Raw genomic sequence first — 22,836 nt, 5'->3', positions numbered from 1 at the left:
ACATGGGCCAGCATGTCAATAATAGGGAGGTGTTCTTAATGCTTTGTACACTTGGTGTATATCTTACACCAAGGGATAGAAGTGACCATGTGTGTTATTCTGTGTCTATGGTGCCCTGTAAAGTGATTCATATGGGAGGTGTCCTACAGTGAATTTTCAATTCCTTTGTACCTACCAGACACTAAACAATAGACTACTCCCAGATGTCCAAAACAGAGGGACCATTCATTCATTTTGCGTTCTGGTGTCTCGGTTTTTACATATAGCCCACACACAAGTTAATGAAAAGATCCCTAAAAGACAGATCTCCTTCCTCTTCCAGCTTCCTGATACATTAACCTCGCTGTTCAATGCCATACAACATATTTCCCTTTATCACAAATGAGTCCCTGGTGTCTTTGACCTCATGCTGCACTTAGTCAAACTCGTTTGTTACCGCTGTGAAGAAAGTGTCAGCCTCATATTCAGGAACGTTTTGGGCTTTTCCACCAGCGCTACTGTACTCTTCTTACCTTTCCAGTTCACATCTGTTGAACAATTAGACTGGTAAGAGACATACATTTCTGACAAATTCCTTCTGCGGTATTATCCTCTCCATAACCCTTTGCCTTGATTACCAGCATGTAGATACAATAGATCCCCTCTTTGTGCACAAGGTCACAGAGTATAAATATGAATTGCATATTGCATTAATTCCAGATGAGTGAAGCTGTCAGACCAATAACAGTAGCTTTCAGTCCCACATTCTGCCACTTCTCCCCCATTTTTGGCCATGGGGTCATGTGTAAATTGAAAGTGACAGTTGAACCAATGTCCAACAGAATAATATTGTTAGAGTAAGCTACCAAGTCATGGCACAGATCAGAGCTATATAGCAGCAAGTATCTCCAAAAGGTGTTTCATAATTTTGTCTTTTGGAACCACCAAGAGTCCTAATGAAGAAATGAGTTACATCCTCTTTTTGTATATTCATTTTCATCTGGTCATTTTGATCTCGAAACAGGTAGACCGCCTCCTGAATCCTCCAGGAGATGCTAGGTGCCAGAAATATACACAATACATGTACAATAAAGGATTCAGAGCTGTCAGAGTCTTACTGAAATATAAGGAATTCAAATAATATTTCAGAAACACACACTGAAAACTTTTCCCCAATTACTCTTCCTACTATCAACATCAAGGACAAAATAAAAGTTTTAGCCTGAGAGTATGAGAATGGAGGGTCACATTTCTCCTGATCATTCCCTTATCCCACAAAGGTAACATGCTTGAAGTTATAGATGAATGAAATCTCATGATATACCATACAATTATTTGAATGGAATTGTTCATATCATATTCCGCCTTTTCCATGGGTGATTTAATGAGCACATGATGCTGTCACATCAAAGAATTTCTCAACTTCTGTTTCTGCTCATAAATATTTTCCCCTGTCATTTTCTGTTTATTTTGTTTTCTGCTTTGCTCCAAACATTGTCAAAATGAAGCAGCTCTCCGTCATCTATTTGAATGGTAATAAATAAGGTCATTACTACCACTTTGTCCAGTCTTTGAAACAGCGGAAAAAGAAAGTGTTTTTGTCAGGTTTGAGAATAACTTCTAGTCCCTGCTCTAACTTCCTGCTGAGAACCCTTGAATATAATCATACAGCAGTGCAGAAACACATGAACATTGAAAGGCACTGATGGTTATAAATCTGATGGGATTAGCATATTTTGCCTCCCCCACAAGGAAGCAGGGGAGAGAAAACATGAACTACATATATGAAAAAATTGTGCCAGTCAGAGATTTAAAAGGAGATTTATTGAACGATTTTGAGAGAAGGGGATAAATGAGATAAATATTTTTTTTCTGCAATAACATTGTGAGTATTCTTGTCTTTGTCTTTCAGCTCGTGGGGTTGAAGCATTGTGTTCCAATTTCCATGTGTGAATATTACAGCTGAGTTGATCGATTAAAATAATGACAAATGTTCAGCAGATTGAAGAAATATGAAAAATCTGAGGATGCTATAATGTCAACCAGGCAGCATTACAAAAGAATTCTGATCAAAATATCAATATTAAGTCACATGCTATGACAAGGGTCAGGGTCCATGTCTCCATCTTTACATCTGGCATGATAGGTCCTGCCAAGAGACTCCTACTAGTGTAATGGGCCTCCGGGCCTGTCATCTTCTAATAGACCTGTCAACCAATGCCACTTCCTCTTGTTGGGGCATATTTGGTGTGTCGAGGGCGTATTATAGCCAGTATCATATAGGCCTATAAACTATTTGGAGAATGAAAAAAGGAACATCGCATTTCCTTTTTCGAACTGTTATTTGAATTGTAATAATATGATATTTATTCAACTCTTAACGATATGTAATCATGTAGACTACAACATTCATAAAACTTGAAATGCTTACAACAGTGTCATGTCGAGAGCATTGTATTGGGAATGTTTAGATATTGGACCTGTAAATGTCTAATCATTTCACTGCTAATTCAAGTACCATGGGGCGCTTTGACTAATCGTTTTTCCAAATATGTATTTATTTCTGTGACAACGCAATAGTTTGTCCCGTTATCATATGAAAACGCAATTTACAATTGGTAATTCATTTTAAGTAAAGAGGCGGCTGATTTTCCTCTGTTATCAATATGTTGAAATTAACTTTAGGCCTACCCGTTTTGGGAAACAGCGTTAATGTATCCCTTTGTTGTGAAATTACATAGGCTACTATCAAATTAATAGGTACTCAAAACAATTACAATCGGGAAACATTTGAGTTTTGAGATTGCTTCATGGCTGTATCTCCCAAAAGTTCACTAGAAGTTACAGAACTGCGTATTGTTAATTTATCTTGTGGACGTGATTATACTGTTATTGTCGCATTATTACAATCTTTTGATATTTAACTTAATTTGAGTTAACTATTACAGGCATGCCCTGGTCTTAGAGGGGGAAAAATAACTCCAATGCGGACAATATAATACATTTACTTCGTTTTCGTTCTTCGAATTGTTTTCCAGATAATATGAATAAAAGTGATGAAAGACTAATGGCAACGCCAGAAGCTGGTCATAAATCAAAGAAAGAGGTGTACTGGTACCACTCGCGTCTACTAATCTCACTCAATTCTAACTGATGCTAAACTAAATTACAGGGTTCTGAAATTCCACTGATATGTCTTACGCCTTTTGGTTCCATTAAAACATTTTTGGAACATTGACCTATACAATATATTTCCTTACATATATAACTATTTATTAGTTAAAAATGCTGATTATGTACACAAAGATAGAACTATGAATTGGTTGGAAATGGGTTATTCAATTGGTTGATATTAACTGGAATGCAGAACATCTTTTGTGTACCAGAGTACTGCTAACTGATGTGTAATGTGCCATTCAAGTAGTAGGCCTATACAGTAGCCTGTTAATTACTGAGCCTCTTGTGGTCTTAGTTCTTGCTTGATGATCTTACTGCAAATCTATGCTTTTGAAAAATGTATCCACAATAATTCAGTTAATAAAGTATTGGTTTCGGTGTGAATCATTATTTAAATCTTAGGTACATACCTCTTAGGAGGTATGTAGAGCTGATTTTCTATAAACACTTTTTCACACATTAAACACTCATACAGACACAAAGAGACATCATTAGAGACAGTGTTGCTTTAATTGTGTGATCCATGTTTAAAAAGTAACAATGGTATCTTCTGTTCCACGCCTTCCTCTGAGGGATCAGGTAAAGGCTTGTCTCCTGTCTTCCCAAATCACTAGTCCCATGGCCATCCCAACATCACAATTCTCCAACCCCTGTTCTTTTTTGTGATTCCACTCATCTGAGCTTGAAATGCGAAGGCAGCAAAGCACTAAGCCTTCAAACGTGTGATTTTTTCAAAAGATTTCTGGAAGCAATCTCAGCCTGGCTGACCCCTGACTGCTGTAGATCTCTTTATTTCTCTCTCTGCCGGCACTTCATTTGGTAGAAAAGCTCTCAGATTCACACCTCTGGCAGACAGCACAAGTGTTTATTATGTGCATACACACAGAATACCCCATAGTGCACACCACACACACAAAAAAACATGCAGCATGCAATCTTTAAATCATATCTATACTATGCTGTTTCACGATTCAACTGTACTACCCACCATCTCCTTGGATGCTCTCTTTTCTGTTACTGTCCTGTCTTTTTCAAATGAATTCAACAATATTTCCATATAAACTGACTGTACGTGTATTCTGTGTGTGTCAAAGAAACTGCATGGAGACTCATACTTACTATTCTGTTCAGACACCTTTAAGTAGACCTCTGATGCCGGCAAGCCAGAAAGGGAAAGGAAATCTGTCCTCTCACTTTTTAGTGAACCATGAAGGAGAAAAGATGTAAGCATTGTTTTGCATTTTACACCCATATTTCTCACGTGAACTCCTGGGAAATAAAGAAAAAAACTCTGCATTTCCTCCTGGTGTTTTTTATTGAAAATCACATTGTTAATTTGTCAAAGATCTGAAAATCAAGCATCACTGTTCCTCCACCAGTTAGACATTTGTTTTTAATGGAACTGTCATTTTTCCTTTGACTCACAAAAATGCACACAGGAAAGTATTTTGGTTTTAGGCCAATTGAAATGTACATGCTCACACTTACACTCAGAAAATACTGAGAAAGACACAAACACATAAACACTAACACACAACTCATTAACAATGAGATACTTGTTAATTTGCAGTTTGCCTTGATTTTATTTGAATGTCACTTTTCCCTCCCTCATTCTAGTAGTGTACGTGCTGTTAGTCCCTCCAGCTCTTGAAATGAGACTGCAGGCTCTATCATTAGATCGGATGGCAAGTCTTTATACAAAGTGTTTTGCATAATTACATACCAAAGCCAGAATAGCCACCCTCAAATTTTATGGGTCACAAAGCATCAACAATTGCCACATTATTGTCCACCAAAGTCCAGCCCCACCAATGACAAGGAATAAATAAAAAATCTAAGTTTGGGAGATTGAATTTTCATTCCAATAAAAAGCAAAGAAGATTATTTCCAAACTGACAACTTGTTTACATATAGTTGTAGAGTTCAGAGGACTAGCTGAGACTTCAGGGGACACGATTAGAGGCTGCACACTCAGTCCTGCACATAATAAAGGAAGCATATAAAAGGCTAGATTTAAGTCCTCTTTGTCAGACCAGAGTCCAGTCTCTACCTTTGTGTCTAGGTAATTAAGATATTCTAGAATGGATAGAGGGCTTGTCTGGTAACTGAATCATATTATATTTTTACTGCATGTGATGATACACATTATATTTATGGTACCTCTAGACAATTTGTAAAACATAAACATGTCCAAAACTCCTATATATTGCATTGAAACCATTGTAATATCAATAATCTGGCATTATTAATATTATTATTATTCTAAAAACACATTTTCTCACTATGTATAGAAATTGCCATATATTTTGGAAATACATTTTTTCATCCATGAGTTCTAATTTAAATATTAAATTACATTTACAAAGTTTGAAATAGGTATCGTTGTTTATGCACATTAACTAAGCGTAAGTCGTTTTTATCATTTCAACTGCAACTTCTGTATCCCCATACTGTCGTCACTTTCCTTATTGAATTAACAATAATTTGTCTCAAGGCGAGTTCAATATTCAAATATTCAAAATTGCAGCAATGTTATAGAGATGTAGGTGACCGTTTCCTTTAATCAATTTTGACAGCTTTAAATTGGTGTACGTTTGGTCAAATAAAGTTCTTATCGACACACAGGGTAGAACAGGTTTTTATATGAAAACAATGCTCATCACATTTCCCTCTCAGCAAATGGACCTCTGGCTAAGAAATACAACTGCAGTGAAGTCTATTTGCTAGATTGTATGCATCTATATTTAAACCAAAGTTCTATAGTTTCCAGTCTTCTCCAAAAAATGATATTCGTTCGATTGAAGTCCTTCAACTCCTAGAAAAAATACTTTATAGTCTACATACAGAAAAACAAGCATGTGAAGAAAACCTATTGTTTTCGGATTTTAGATGCTATAAAATGTAATTCACTGTCACAGTTAGACAATGGGGCATAAATACATATAAATAAATATAGGCCAGTATATTATTATTATTATTTAAATAAAAAGAGAATCCCAATCTTAGAATACGAAGATAATAAGAAAGACAAAATTACAAAAGTTCGTGTGAATTTTTGTGTGATGCTCTTCAAACTACATGAACCTGAAGAGATCATGCAAACCATTCTATGGCAATAAGAAGAGAAACGGGCTGCTTTGAATCAACGATGCTGTTGCCTAATACTACGTGGAACTTTGAGGTACAGTATATAGTAAGATGTGTGTCTGTGCTGTGTGTGCGTGTATGTGGCACCGCCAGAGAAATCGTGATTGATTTACTTATTGGCATTTACTTTTTATTTCAAATACTAATATGGCTATGGAAACAATAAAGTATTACCTAGAAACAGGTTAGAATGAAACTTAAAAACGACTTAGGCCTATGCCACAATTTGAGCTGAATTGTCTTTCATTTTAATCACCAAATAAAATACTACATAACATATATTTTTGTAGGCTAATATTGGACCACCATACACACATTGTAGCCTATATAGAATATTTTAAATGAATAAAACATAACATTACTAGCCTTCTTGTTAGTAGTAGTAGGCTAGTATTACAAGACATTATTCAAAATGCTGTCCTGGACTCTTCTGCTCCATAGTCTCAAATGTGTTGCCTTCGACACGAAAAGCGTTCGACAGTCCTTATAATCTCTCTCAGGAGGAATGAGCAGACAGTATTTTGAATGTAGGCTACAGTGTATTATGTCAACAACATTTAATAAGTTATATTTTATGTCATATTAACCTTTACTTAGATATTTAATTAGTATACATTTAAATATAAACGCATAATGACTTTGATCATCTTAGAAACAAAGAATTGGATTGGGATATGAAGTCCCCACCTACATGCATTGTGGTGGTTGGTGTGCAAAATAGCGCCATCTCGCTTTTGAAGTGAGAAATTCACTACAGTTTTGTGCTCAGTCCTTCATTGAAAACCCACCCCGTATGGTTTTAATATATACTCCATCTAAGGTTGGACAATAACCAACGCCAGTGATTGTATATATTACAAATTTGATGATACATAGTTTGGTTGAAATATGTGTGTATTTGAAAGGATGGTCGTTTATATCAAAGACCTAAGATAATTCAAATAAATTATGTTTTCAACAAATGCAGCTCAAGTTGTGTTCTTTTCATCTGTATAAGTTTACCAATTTTATGTGTCATATATCTTAAAGCTGTAATTCAGATTTTTTTTCACTTTATTTGCTGTATTCCCCTGGTCATTAAATATTCAATGTCCAATGTACTGTAGGGCAATATACCTTCTTTACTACATTCAGAGGACATATAATTAAACATCTAGCCATTAGTTTACAAGCAGTTGCTTTCGACTTCACAGATGTCGGTGTGTAACTTTTCCGCAGCACTTGATAAGATTGGGTGGTGGCTAGTGAAGGAGCCTACTATAATCATCAGCATAACCACCTCAACATGTAGGCCCATGGCAGGGAGGTTTGGGGGGAGAGTAGGGGGGAATCAGAGCGAACAACCATGTAAAGATGCTGAACATGTTGCTCGAGGGGCCTGCTAATGATTGCAGGATAAGAAAGGAGGAACCAACTGGGCTCAGACTTCAATTCAACATCTATTTTACATTTGGTTGAGTTGTCAACTAACTTGAAGTTAACGTGAAATTAATAAAACGTTCCACAATTTCATTGGAATTGGGTGAAAAAATTGAAAATGCCCTTATGTTGATGTCTTTTTGCAAATCAAATTCGTTTTACATGTTTATTCAACATCATCACATTGATTTTAGGGTTGAAATGACCTGGAAACAACGTTGATTTGACCAGTTTTTGCATCCCTCGCTATCATTAAAGCAAATGCCATTGCTGTCTGCTTACTCCTTCAAAGTAGGCCATCAAACTGTACAACTCTCTGATGTTCAGGTACACTGGGGATATTAGGTGTTGCTGTCGACATGGCTCTGCCCTCACGGAGCTGCCTCTTTGTTATCACAAAAGGGGATACAAGTCCTTCAGGGAATACTAGTTTTTTTTACCACTACAACTTGACTACTATACCAACACCACCACCACCAATATCAGCTACGTCATTATTATTATTACTAGTAGCAGTAGTAGTAGGAGGAGGAGGCTACGATAAAGGTACGTACAGTCAGGATGCTTACATTTCTCTAGGTTTTGCTTGAGTTTAACCCATTATATTTGGTTCCAAAGTTGTGAAACTGTCCTCCAAGTAAGTATTTAAATGTTCTACAGCAAAACTCGAATAGGCCCTCATTAATTTGTGATATCTTTTTTTTGTCTAAGAGATGCCGGGCATTAAGTTGATTATAGCGTTTTTAATGTCCTTCTTACAGAATGAAACACATAGGCTACTCTATTTTAAGTTATGATAGGCCAATAAAGTAACTATTAAAACATGTAGTGATATAACGTGTAGACCTATAACCCTTCAAGCACCTTCCCCACCATATTTTCAAAATAATAATGTATTAATCAATTAACTTCTCTTACCATCAATAATATAGCTGCTATCAATGATATGTCATGACATGTCTTATCTAAAACTAAAATACCAATATAACATACCTAATATAACCTAAATACTATTATTTGCACCATGCCTGACTAGTGTGCAGTGGATATGAAGGAGCATTGCCAAGTGCGCGTTTGACATCTCATGGTCGCGCGAAAGGTGTTCTTCGACCTCCGGGTTGTGGTGCGTATCTCAAGGAGGGGCCTAAATCGGCTTTGAGAGAGAGATGGAAAAACAACAGTTCGATCACAAGCAGTTGGGTACAAAGCTATGTGTATGGGTGACGTCTCCATAAGAATACACGACGTTGAGCTGATCCGGTATAGGCCTACATGGCATTCCATCCGGTCTTTCTGAAAATAGGCTATTGAATAAGCGACAAGTGTTGAATTAGGCCTAGTTGATAACTTTTTATATGGACTAATGAGCAGCAGTGAGCTAAATTAGCTAATTTTGTGAGGTATATCACGACCATTAGCTTATGCCACTTGTTAGTTACATTATCATCAGCCTATTATTATCCTTATCATCATTGTTAGCGCGTCAGGTTTCTTAAATCATGTCGCAATGAAATGTATTGAATTTCATGCTGTGTGTATTTTAACTTGCCTCTATTAGCAAGAGAACTTCATGTGCCTTTTCCCCAAAATCCAACAGACCCAGACACAGTTCAAGGTCATTTGCAATTTCTAGCCATTACAACAAAGCAACAGTGCTCAGCACGCCTTTAGAAAATAGCGAACTCGCCTTACTTCAAGGCCTATATAAAAAGGGTAGTTGTATATAGAGACATGATGTCCAAAGCGTAATAAAATCGTGATATTACATATTAGCTTGATGTAGCCTAATATAATTTTTCCCCAAACTTATTCTCTCCCTCATTTCTCTCTCTCTCCCTCTGTCCCTCGCGCTCTCTCTCTCTCGCGCGCGTGCGTGCGTGCGTGCGTGCGCACACACACACACACAGTCAGCTGGTAGTTCAACCTTGCATTACTTTAATGACTTCAATTTTAACGGCTTAATAAAAAGTCCAGTACACTGAACAATAATCACGAATAATAACAACAACAAAAACACACCCAAGACAAATAAAAAAAATCCAATCCAATTTTAGACTGGACCTTATAAGAGTGGATGGTTATTTATTATTCTCCAAATGTTTCGGGAGTCTATATGCGCGCAACACGAAGTAATATGCTACACATCCAGACATTCTTGTTGCTATGCTTAATTACACATGCCACGTGTTGTAATTCAGTGTATTAGCCTACAACATTTAAGCTATAACTTCGAATGTGATACATAGTGAGTATTAGTTTAATTAAGTATGTTACCTATATCAAACGTTTTTATAAACTAATACATATCAATACATTATCAATAAATAATCCATAAAATATCCATACACTTCTATTGTAAGACAATAAAAAAAGGTGAGCTAGTTTGAGGATGCTGTAGCTTATATGCTACATTTCGAACACCATAGATGTGACCTTTGTATTCTCTTTTTGTATGTTGATCAAATCGTCTCGGTCTGTTAACTTCATCTTACCACATGCCATTCCTCAGTGTAATCAGTGAGGCTCCAAGTCCCATCACTCCCCATTGGCTCCGCGCTAATTATACTTCATACTCAAATACTTTAGGAATGGTACATGCTTCTCTCTCTCCATAAAACATTAAGGAAGTGCGTTTTCCGTCTTCTTGAAATAACAACATTCTGTGCTTACTTGTCCAGTTGTTTTCCGGTTTCCCGCACCCGCTCTTGTTCCTACATTTGTTTGTTAGTCCTCTATTATATCAGTATAACGGCAAATAATGTTCTTGTGTTCAGTGTTCCATGTACAATAGCAAAGTTTCCCAGACCATGACCAAGAGCTTGTGCGTTGTCAGCACAAGCGCCTCAAATAAAATCTTTAAAACACTCAAATATAGGCTATACAAAAAACACACTCTCACACTCCTACCTCAACTGCAGTTGTCGTTCTTTTCCCTCAATTCTATAATCACAAAGCCTTGTGTCCCTTTGTAAGTCGGTGCAGTTTTTTCGAGATGAACTTTGCCATTTTGGTGTCGACTGGCCCCTTTTTTGCATTTGCTCTGAGAACTCACTTTTAGTGCGGGGAAGAGGATTTCGTGCAGAAGTGAGTGTATAAAAAGTTCAGAGAAGCACGTTTACAATATTACTAACGGGACTGATTTGCAACATTGCCTGCAACTATGTAATGTACCCTAATGTTAGTACTGTATCAACGTCGTTGGAGGACACGCTACATCGTCATTCAGCTATCAAGTGTAAGTTAGGCACGTGTCACTACACAGCTTACATTGGCAGTTAAAACTGGAGAATATGCCAGTGATTGTCAGGTAGACCTATAAGGTGCTGCACAGAGCTCGACGTACGTGTAAAATAAATGCGAAGAAATTAACCCATTCGTTAAACGTGTTGGGTGTCAACATTGTGAGAGTGAGAAAGTGTGTGAGAGATCTTATACATCAAGTCTGATAGCGTTAGAACAATAAACGCACTAGATGTTCAATGTTATTTAAAGTTGTTCATTGCAATCGAGGGGATGGTATAAAGCGAAGCCTCTCATCAGCCTCGTTGGTCTCTCCCTTTGTGTTAAAGTTGTCTCGAGGTCTCTGGAGGGCCTGGAAGTGACAGTTCTGTGAATAGCGGGTAGATGGCACAATTTTCTAACATTTAGAGCGAGAACGCAGGAAGCCGGGAGCACCAAGTCGATTTAAAAGCACTTTATTGAAAATAACAAAGATAGCTGAGAGGCAGTCGTAATACACAATTCTCTATGCAAGATTTTAGAGAATAAGCCTAATTATGGCTTTATTTACGACAAAACTTAGTGCATGTTTAAAGCGGAGTTGTTTTGGAACAAATGTTATTTAGAAAAGAGCATAGGCATATACGTAATTGTAATCTCAATAGGCACAGGTCTGAAGATAAGACTATAACAATAATAATAACAATAATAATAATATTAGTCTAATACTTTCCATCTCTAACTGTATTAAAGTTTATTTGACATTTATTATATTAGCATAGGCCTACTATCAACAGGATGGTGACAGGTTTACCGAGGTTTGTATGTTCACCGCTTGAATGGAGACGATTTCAAATTTCTTTGGGCCGCACAGGCTCTGAATGACTGGGGATCAGTCCTAGGCTCAAATTCTGGATGGACAATAGCCCATCAAATGGCCAGAGGAGCAGTATAGTAAATGTCACAGTACTTACAGAAATGTAACAAACATTTTAGATGGACCGATTTGTCATCAAGGCCTATCTCTGAGCCTGATTCATAATCAAGTCAGTGGCAGATATAGGCTAAGTTACACGCTCTCTCTCTGGGGGTCAAAATAGTGGGTTGCCGGTCGTGCCGGGCCATCACATTATGTATAGGCTACTTTATCAAATTACCTGCAATCTAAAGAAAAGTCCAAACAAACAACAGAATTAAAGAGTGGGACGGGCATGATTATGAAATCATCAGCTAACTATTGTCTCGCTCTTTCACATTTTGTCCAGGAGCGTTTTGGAACTGGACGGTTGCTTTGTAGATTTGGACTAAGGTTTATGAGCAGCACCTTGATAACACCGTGATAGTGATAATAATAGTACGAAACACAGTTAAGTCTATAAATCATGCTGTAATTTGACTTTAAGCGCGGTCATCATTGGGTACTTTGCCTTGACGTAGGCCTAATGTTCCCACGTGTTTCATCACAAACATGACATTTTTACATATAAACGATACACATGCACACGCCTTGCTCGCACGCAAGCACACAAGTACGCACAGCACGCACACATGCAAATACATAACTAGGCCTACACACAGCCTATGCAAACAGAGAAACATATAACATACAAACATACACATATGCTACATAAATAGACTACAGACATACATATACTGAAGAAGAAGAAAAAACGTTAGGAATCTCACAATCAATGAGATTACAAAGCAGTGTTGGTTGTTCGTTTGCAGAGCTCATGCAGTGTTTGCAGTGCTCGTGCAGGACACAGGCATATCACAGGCATATTGACTGACTTTCAGGAGACTGTTGTAGGCTTGGCCTACGTGGAGCCCACCGGAGTTGGATGTTGACCTGACGCCAGCCTCTGTTCAAGACCTTTGTTCAGCCCAATAACTATATATACTTATTTGTTTTGTTTTAAAGCGTTTTTGAGAATACATGTATAATGAAAGCGCTATATGAAATAAATATATCATTATTAAATCCAAAATGATTTTTTTTTTCACGAGGAAATAAATAAAAGTGACATTGTACTGAGGGAGACCTCATTAGTTCGTTGTCCAACGCTAATAAATGAACAGAAGTGCAAATGATAGAGTTCAGCCTCAACACACGCTCTGTCAACTAAAATCAGTCCCGTGAAGCCGTGATCCGAATGACTTCAAATGTATTCCTACCGGGCTATCATCGTAAAGCAATTCATTAAAAATCCAAAGAAAATAAGACAATTAATATTGCCCTTTTCATAAGATTTCTGAGTTGTAGGCCTAATGACTTTAGTACTATTACATGTAGGCCTAAGATATTTAGTGACATAAAACGTGCAAGTATATACAGTATATTCCCTGTACTGTATCTTGGCCTATGGTCCCAGATCTCAAAAGGTTGCAAAGATACATTGACAGGTGGAATGTCTGCATCAAAAACATTTAAAACATTTCGTATAAGGCCAATCATAAACAACCCTTTCATTGTAGTCACAATTTAGTAACACTAACAGGGGCACACGCAAACTGCATGGAATTACAGCATAATTAGATTTAGTTCACGTTCACCATTAATTAGACAGAAGCATGGTGGGATGGCTTTCCAATCGGAGAAATAGAAACGTCGTCAGAAATTAGATTTATTTACACAAATAAATCCTTTCACTGTGTTGCACAGTATGGTTCAGGCTACACTTTTATATCCTTTACCTGGTGCTGCATATTTATTGTAGTAGTAATCTGTAGGCTAGTAGTAGTAGTGGTGGTAGTAGTAGGTCTAGTGGTAGTAGTACTACAACTAATAATAATCTCAAATGTAGTATTAATACAATAAAGCATCAAATATAATTTACCTATAGGCCATTTTTCTTGGATAATATGAAATAGCCTATTGTTTAGTATTTTTTCTTACAGAAATCGTACACAGAATAGGTCTATTGAACTTAAAACGTATATATTTGAAGGTGCTGCGCATTATCAAAGTAATGAAATAATCATCAGACTTTTGTCAAATTCTATCATGAAGACAACAATTCATAATTCACGATTCTGCAAGATACTCAGTGCTGGTTAGGCCTACTAATCATGGAATATATAGTTGAATAACTCCGATAGTTTTATTGAGGCTCTGGGTCTCGATGAAGGGGGTCTATTTCTTAAGCAATGTGGTTTCTATTATGGAAAACTGCTTTGCTCCGGGGAGCCGTAGCATGCGTTGGATTGCAAGACGCCATATTGACTCAACTAATAGGACATCGAGTTAAAGTGCGCTTTAAGGCTGGGGGATCGCACGCTTGATCTCGCTTTACACACAACACAAATGTCAACTAATACGCAACTAGAGAGGTAGAGGTGGTACTTAGTGTAGTAAAATCAAGCAAATGATAGCCTATGTATTGTCTGCTGCTTCCGGTGAAAACATAGGGTAGCCTATAAATATAGTATTTCGGACATATTTTTAACGTCCACTGTAGCATTTTATTTATGAACTCAAGTCAGACATGCCAGTACCTACAGGGTTGCTTTATTCGTCGAGGTGTTATAAGTTCACTAAAGGAATTTGATATAATGTGCTAAAGCACCAAGGCTATGTACAAATATAAATGAAACCTACATACGAACAGCCCTCTCCTCTGCAATGGTACACATAGGCCAAGTTCACTTCAATTCGTGATGCCATACTCAAAAGTTTCTCTCTCACTCTCTGTCTCGCTCTCTCTCGCTCTCTTTCTCTCTCTCTCACGCACACACGATTTTGACGGATTAGTAATAAGAAAACATGGAAATACGTATTTTTTTCAAATTCATAAATTATAATTTAATACCAAGAACAAATTTACAGCAGAATGCTTGTTTACAATAAGCTAACACAAACAAACAAGAATTGTGTTCAACTATAAACTTCCACACACACTCACATATATCACTTGCAATTAATAATCATAATAATCATAATCATTAAAAAAAAGTATCTATACGTTATCAATACCCTGCAGTCATATATTTTTATATATTTATATAAAAACGTGGGTCAGTTTAAACTGTTCATAATTACAATCATGTATCATTCTCTGGTCCATATGTGGCATGGAAACAGCCAAAGAGCACTGTTCAATCAACTACACAATATGATCCCTTTTTATCCAACCACAACATGGTGTCTCTCGTGTGTTGAAGAAAAGCCCCAAAAACAAGGACACATTTTTTTCACACACACTCTTACACACTCACTCTCTCTCACCTACTCTCTCTCTCTCTCTCTCTCTCTCTCTCTCTCTCTCTCTCTCTCTCTCTCTCTCACACTCACACTCACACCCACACCCACACTCACACTCACACCCACACCCACACACACACACACACACACACACACACACACACACACACACACACACACACACACACACACATACAAGGCATTTGTCACAGACCAAAGGAGCAGAACACTAAGTCAAAATAGCTTTCCAGACCAGCTCACCCTGTTTAGTCTTAGCCTATTGTTGAACATTTTGTTTCTTTTTTAAATACAAGGGCTAGTGTACTGAATGCACAGATTATATCTATACAGTCAAAAACATTTACATTTATATATATCAAAGGTAAAATAGGTTAGCGACCTGTGGCCATGCATTCACAGTCTAAATACATGAAAAAGAAAACATTTTTGTCTTAATATGTATATACATTACAAACATAACTTTCAGTGATACTAGCTAAGTCTGCCACTGAATTGAAGACGTTGTATTACCGAAAAAATAGCAAACACAGTTTTTCTTAATCACATACTTTGTATAAAGGAAAATTCATTGAAATGAATTGACCTATATTTACAACAATACTGCCTCTAATTAACGTTTTTCAAGTGAAATACACAAGCATAAGACTGAAGTTTCAAATCTAATAGTGTTCCCAAAATTGTATACTGAAACAACGTTTTGATTAGAAATTACTTCGCGCTTTTCAGGCACTTAATGCTTGCAGTGTATAGAGGGTGACATTTCAGGGATGTCATAATAATACTGCTATTAAACACTATTCCAGCTGTACTTAAAGGTATATGACCCTTGACCTTTCCCATTTCAAAATAAGGTATTGTATGGCTAGATGTTTTCATTGATGTTTAGGCCTACATTGCAAGACACAATGTTATATGCATTACCTGCCTAAATGAACATAATAATACATTTGCATCTACATTTACAAGCCACAATCACCCTTCAATAGCTAGGCTTCATACATTTTTTGAACTGTCTTTAAATTGATGCAAAAGATTTCGAACTGGGTGCATGTGGGGATGCACAAAGTTGAAATGGGTTCATAAAGCATAGCCTACATACTGGTAACCGATATCACACACTGTTCAGCAATAGCTGTTTTGCCTTGAATCTTCTATGAAACGTTAAGAGCAGATGTGGTTCGACTGGCTCAACTAAGCAGTGACAAAACAGGGCAACCCTGGAACATAACGTCTATACTCAATTGGAAAGAGCAATGATTTAGCTGGGTCAGAAAGTTGAACCTGAACTCCGAAAAAACACCCTTGTCCAGTTTATTGTGTGTCATTTTAAGAGTAAGTGCGTTTGCAGCATTAAGCATGTAGTTATAAGCATTTTCCTATATTGCTGTGGATTTAGTTTTAATTCTTGAAGAACATTTTACATTACTTAACTGTTTCAAAAGAAGTCATGGTTTTAGAAAATAACACCACTTGTACTACAGAACCACATAGGCCGGTTTGGAACCAGAAAGGAGGAACAAAAGAAAAGTACAAAAAACAGCTAGATACATGGACACAGGACAAGTAATTTGGAAAAAGAAAACGTACTTTTTTAAATTTTCTCCTAAGTTTTTCCAAATGTTCATTTTAAATGCACTTTATAGTTTCCATTTTCCTTTTGAGGATTACCAAAATCCTTTTCCTTATTTTTTTTCGTTTTCTTTTTTCTTAAAAATGGATAAGAAGCAAGTTGTTCCGAATGACACTGGGAGCTTTTATCTGCATTTTGAAAGTTCGCTGAATGTCTCAATTTTAAAATTCACAGTCATTTACAACAATGTCTTTCTTTGTGAAAGCAAGCTCTTGTAACAGCCGTTTTCCTTCAACAAAAGAAGCGCTAACCATTGTAGTCTTACCCCCTTTGTTCATTCCTTCTGCTTACTGAATTGACATGTAGGGCCAGTTAAAACTGCTCCCCGAAAGCAACATATCCCTGATGAGGGTTTCAATTGGGGTTTTACCTACCAATCGGACGAAAAACAATTGCTCTATGACCGATGAAGAGACTGTGCGCAGCGAAGGCAAGCGAAGTAACAACTTCCCAAATCGTGTAGGCTGGTTGGGATACTGGCTCCGAACATATTCCTCCAGGGCGCACTGTGACTTCTCTTGCAAACTTTCCACATGGGCCACATCTGAGAGGCCACAAGCATCTGGGGAAAAAAGCAAAATAACTACAAATACATCACACATTTATGACAGAACACTAATAGAAATGCTAAAGACCCCTCTCGTTGGCTATACAGTATATTACGTGACAGGTGCGCTTAAAAATGTTTAGTAATTTAGGCTGTTTGTAAATTTCAAGAAAACACCCCCCTTTTTCGGTGTTAAATTTGGTCGCTGAGGTGTGTTACTAGCCTATAACATAACCTATTTTATGTTGATTAAACAATAAAAACCAATCGAACTGCATGTGATTACCATAATCAAACAGCAAGTTCTGGCCACTAATATCGCCATCATTATCGTATTCAGTAGGCCTACATTGTTTAATTGTTAAAGAAGACACCATCTGTTTGAGAACATAGGCTATATTTTGTTGAATTTACATTGCATGTACCACAGTTTCTTGAGAAACTGTCTCATAATCAATAGCCTATATCGTGTGATTATTAATGTCACTGTAGCGCGGTGTATAAGAACAGGCAAAGTAATTATTTGTTGCCTTATATTTGGAAACTGTAGGCTATTGTTTAAAATAAACTGGACAGGCACTGAACTTAATTACAAATGCTTACATTTAAATAGGAGTTTGGGTTAACACACACACACACACACACACACACACACACACACACACACACACACACACACACACACACACACACACACACACACACACACACACACACACACACACACACACACACAAACGCACGAATGCACGCAGAGAGGGAAAGAGAGTTGTGACATGGTGACCCCTGTATTGCGTTTTGATTTGGCTTGAAGAAGGGCTTGAAACCGAAGCTACCCCTAACATGGATAGTACTAACCAAGTCACCGTAATAACCAAGAAAAATGGCGGTCAATGATATGTAGCAGTGCAAACTCTAAATATTAATTGAATACATTGAAAACATTTACTACACGCAATATAATTAACATATATTGTTTAAACCGCCCAGGTATTTTTGTAGAATAGGCAAGGCCTAAGCCAATAGCCTAGTTTGTAAAATGTTGGCTATATAAAATAATACAATGTTGTAGGCCTATTGTAAAAACAACTTACCAATTAGATTAGTCATTGCCTAATTCTGCATAGGTCTGTATTTTCACAGACCTATGTAATGTAATCATATAGCAGGGAAGTCTAGGTCATGACCCAGTTCTGGAACAAGTCAAAAAATGCATTGGATCCCTAGATCTCCCTAACAGAACAGAGGGGATTTGAAAAGTATTTTCCCACAATAACTGAAATGTCCGTCATGTGATCAGGCTAAATGTGGTAGAACGGCAAATAGTTGTTATTATATTAATCAAACCGTCAATAAGATAAACGATTCCGTACCATTTCTGTCCCTCCCTGGCGTGAATAGGTTACGTTGTATGCTGTATGCCAGGGTTTAACAAATGGAGCATTAGGCCCGTCTTTCCTTTGCTATACCCCTCCCCCTTAGAGCGTGACATCATTAATATCTGTCAATGCATTATAAATACAAACAAGTGATTCCACATAGGCTATACAATATATCTTAAAGGTAAGTAAATTATTCTCAAAATATAATTTTCAATAAAATATCGACAGTTTGTTTGTGATGGCATGTCTTTACTGAAATACTAGTTTAGTGACTTTTATGATGTGGGTCAAAGTTATCTTTCAGAGCAGCCTATTTTGTTGACAGCGTGTACTCAGAATGTACATTTCATCAAGTGTGTGGCTATGCCTGACCAATCAGTAAAGGCAAATGATTGGCCATTTTATGACTAATGCCCAACAGTGCATTGATATAGGCCTACAGGCGGTTAGTTGATAGCTTATATGCTTTTTTTCCTCTATGGGATTTTAGGACAGGCCAGGCATTTGCAAACTTTGCTCTGTTTATATATTTCATTGCATGCCTAGCCTATATTGTTTTCAAACCGGGAAAGTTCAAGCACAGTGACCTAAACACATTCTCATACTGCATAACTGGAAATGTAATATTCTGATGCAATTTTGAGTTTACCTGATGTGAAGAGCACAATTGCCTTTAAGCAGCTGTATTCAGCAGAGTCAACGTGCAAAGCTTTCAGCTTTTCCACTTGTTCTTGGAAGATCCTAATGTGGTCCATAAATGCAACCACTCTGTCCGCAGACATGGGAGAGGCATGTAGGCCAGCCGCCGCCAGAAGTGGAGCCACATGGAGAGGCATGGAGCACTGTGCGGCGTTGAGCACAAATAACTCACTCCAGGTCAACCGCAGAAGAGCCACCTGGTCAGTAATCTGAAGGTCTGGAAAGAAGGGGATATTCCTGGCCCACTCCACGGCGCTGAACAGCATCCTGGCCGCCAGTTCACATATGTTCTCGATGCCCATGATGTTGTTGGGTTGCATGCATTGACTGCCATACCGGGACGTTGGGTAGGGCTCCGCTCTCAGCAGTAGAGAGATATATCCGGATAAGTAGGAATGGCAGTGGAGTGGGTCCCCATTTGTCAAGGCGAACTGACCATGGTGTGGCTGTGTGGGTGGCATCCGTCCCCGTTGCACCGCTGCAGTAAAAAGAGAAACTGCAGATATTGATGCCTGAATTCTACACATCAAGAGACATGTAACCCTTCTGACAGGACGCTATGACAAATATTGTTACACTATAGCAGTTCGAGGAATACACATGCTGAATACGAGTTTAGACATTGCTTTTGCTATTCAATTGCTATGATGAAATCTATGGATCCAACATTGTAAACAAAAACAATAAGCCTACATAGGTTACATAAATTATAGCCTAATAGCCTAAAGATGTAGGCTATGCAAACAATGACTTTCAATTACTGTAGAGATCGATACAAGCATATTGCCCGGAAAAGTCATGATGCTCTATGGAACATTTTATAAGTACAAATCTGTATTTAACATTCTAATTTTGTTGTTGGACTACAACAACATGAGCTAACTGAATAGAAGCACAAAGGCAAGGCAGTTACTGCATGTTGTAACCCTTAACCTACTTAGCAATCTATTCGGCAAATTTTATATTGACTACTATTTTCGACTGATCATTGAATAGAACAATTCTAAAGATACACATTTGCCATTTTCTATATACAGCTCCGTTTTTTGGTCGAGATTAACACGACACATAGTGTGGGATCTAAACACGCTGTCTATTCACTCCACACTCGCCATAACAGCGCTGTAGCCTCTATGTGCTTGTATTCAAATACAGACGCATATCCATTTTGTCTCTTCCAAGGTTCAGCTCTAATAATCTACATCCAAACTCGTATGACTATTGTTTCTGAAGGCCACATTATTAATAGGGAGCTTAAGAAATATAACTTTTTAATCGAACGCGAAAAGGGAGGTTTGTTATGCTCGGTCTAGAGCACTAAATGCAGTCGGCTCTATTGCGTGCTTCGGCCGCACAACCCTGGGAAGAAGAGTCGGGGAGAGAATATGGGAGACGGCCACACATACAATTATTAATTAAGATAATACATTCATCGCACGACATACAGGACAAATACATCAATAAGAAAATAAAAATTCCAATACCTTCCCGTCTCATGCCAACTTTCAGGCATTTTTTGAGGCGGCAGTACTGACACTGATTGCGATGGTGCTGGTCAATGGGACAATTCCTGTTGGCACGGCATGTGTAACTGAGGTTCCTTCGTACGCTCCGTTTGAAGAAGCTTTTGCACCCCTCGCAAGTAAACTGGCCATAGTGTTTACCACTAGATTTATCCCCGCAAACCACGCATTCTATGTGCTGTGGCTGCTGTTTCTCCGACTGCGTCGTCTGGTTTGTCGGCGTAGACTGTACAGTGTTGTTCGGGGGTCCTTGGACTGGTGTCTGAGGGGTCGGAGGGGCGACCTGAGAGCCTGACAGATTCAACTGAGGGGTCGGAAGGGATAGTCCTCCTTGAGATTGCGAAGAAAGGGTACCTTGGGTCTCAGCCACATCGTCCTGGGAGCCTCTCCACACTACCATTGCCATATCTATCAGTCAACGTAAGGAAACTTTTTGTCTGCCGTTTTTGGTTTCGCCGTGCTTGTTCTCTCAAAAGAATGCAGCACGCTGTAATCAAAATGAATAGTCAAATAAATAAATAAATGACAAAAGCCTACGGATGTCGATTGTCCGTTGAATCTGGCGAAAATGTCAAATTGTATTGCTGTTATAGACGATGCTAAGCACACGTTTTAAAACTGATGTGATGGCGAGCTGATTCGCAGCATTGCGCTTAGAGGCCAAGTCCAGGGGCGCTTGCAGTCAGCCATTCAGGAGACTCGAAATGGAGAAAAAAAAGAGCAAATGATTGCAATAATGAAATGAGGTAGCCTATTCAAGAAACGAAGCAGTAAGTTGAACGTATAGGCGACGTGACAGCAGCATAAAACACACAATTGATGTAGGCTACACACTAGCAGCAGAGCGCTATCAAGTTCCAGCTCAAGTCATGAAGAAAATCATCAACTGGTAAAAAAAATATTGCTGCTTCTCCCTTTTCTTGTGAGGTGGTGCGAGCAGCAGCGCGCAGCTGAAGCCAATGCTATGAAGTCAACTCTCCGACAAGCAAGTGATAATAAAACAAAAAGATCACAACTTATAGAACCTCCTTCATGCACGGAAAAATAATTTGAAAAAGAACAGAGAATCAAAGTGATCAAATATGTTAAAAAGGGTGAGGTTAGGAAGTGATTGCGAATTGTAGGAGCTGGGCTAGCAGAATGCTTTCTCTCTGATCAGCTCACTGAGCTCTCTATATAGTGAACTTTGACACGACTGCTGCAACTTAGCACACGTTACCATGGAGATGGGCTGCCATATAAGGAAAGTGACTGTGTTTGACTGGTCAGAGCTCACGGACCTCCCCCTGAACCCCATTGGCTAGTCGGCACTTGTGCTACTTGGTGCCTTGCCAAAGCAAGGATAGGTGTCGAGAAGATGCTTGGTCCTAAAAGGAGACCTGTTAAAGGAGAGGACAATGCTTCCAATTCACCGATTTTCATGAAATACACATATAAAGTTCTAAATGTTCAATGATTACATTCTCTGACCACGTACTGTTTCTTGGTATATGAGTAGTCTAAGTGAGTGGGTTGCCTAATAAATGTTTGCCTGAAATGTAATAGTCTTGAGAGATGTGAGGATGGTATTTTTGCGTCTGATATATGTCTGATATTGCCTCTGATATAGCCTATGTCTGATATATATCAGACACCAAAATACCATCCTGACCTCTCTCAGGTGTAGCCTATATATTGCGTCTGATAAAGGCTTTAATGAGATGCAGTAGCATATAGTGCTCCTGCATTTAACTCAAACTTCTGTATCTAGCCTACCATTACATTAGAAATAGCCGAATGCAATAGAAGTAGCCTATCAGAAGTTAAAATGAACCATTATTATAGGTTATGGCTTTGTACAAAATAAATTATGAACAATTACGGCATACAATTGAATGCAGGATATGCATCTG

The 22,836-nt window shown here is 38.0% G+C and overlaps 1 protein-coding gene across 2 annotated transcripts; it reads right to left on the bottom strand.

Moving 5' to 3' along the window:
• Positions 1–14,717: 14,717 nt before the first annotated feature.
• LOC139584711 (COUP transcription factor 2-like) lies at positions 14,718–22,151 on the bottom strand. Of its 2 annotated transcripts, none has more exons than XM_071416859.1 (3): positions 20,906–22,151; positions 19,372–19,917; positions 14,718–17,355 (listed from the first exon to the last, which is right to left on the bottom strand). In XM_071416859.1, exons 1-3 carry the CDS (start codon positions 21,348–21,350, stop codon positions 17,081–17,083), a joined length of 1,266 nt encoding a protein of 421 aa, XP_071272960.1. In that variant the 5' UTR covers positions 21,351–22,151; the 3' UTR covers positions 14,718–17,080. The 2 variants fall into 2 exon arrangements, with proteins under 2 accessions (XP_071272960.1, XP_071272961.1); XM_071416860.1 differs by having other exon boundaries at positions 19,372–19,899; positions 20,906–22,149.
• Positions 22,152–22,836: the final 685 nt, after the last annotated feature.

This window comes from Salvelinus alpinus, chromosome 9 (assembly GCF_045679555.1).
Source record: "Salvelinus alpinus chromosome 9, SLU_Salpinus.1, whole genome shotgun sequence".
Taxonomy (NCBI): domain Eukaryota; kingdom Metazoa; phylum Chordata; class Actinopteri; order Salmoniformes; family Salmonidae; genus Salvelinus; species Salvelinus alpinus.
This window is presented reverse-complemented; position numbering and strand designations above follow the sequence as displayed.

Coding starts and splice junctions, on each gene's coding strand:
- LOC139584711 (XM_071416859.1), bottom strand. CDS start 21,350: ATGGCAATGGTAGTGTGGAGAGGCTCCCAGGACGATGTGGCTGAGACC. Junction 19,918..20,905: donor AGTTGGCATGAGACGGGAAG/GTATTGGAATTT, acceptor CAATATCTGCAG/TTTCTCTTTTTACTGCAGCG. Junction 17,356..19,371: donor AATTGTGCTCTTCACATCAG/GTAAACTCAAAA, acceptor TTTTTTCCCCAG/ATGCTTGTGGCCTCTCAGAT.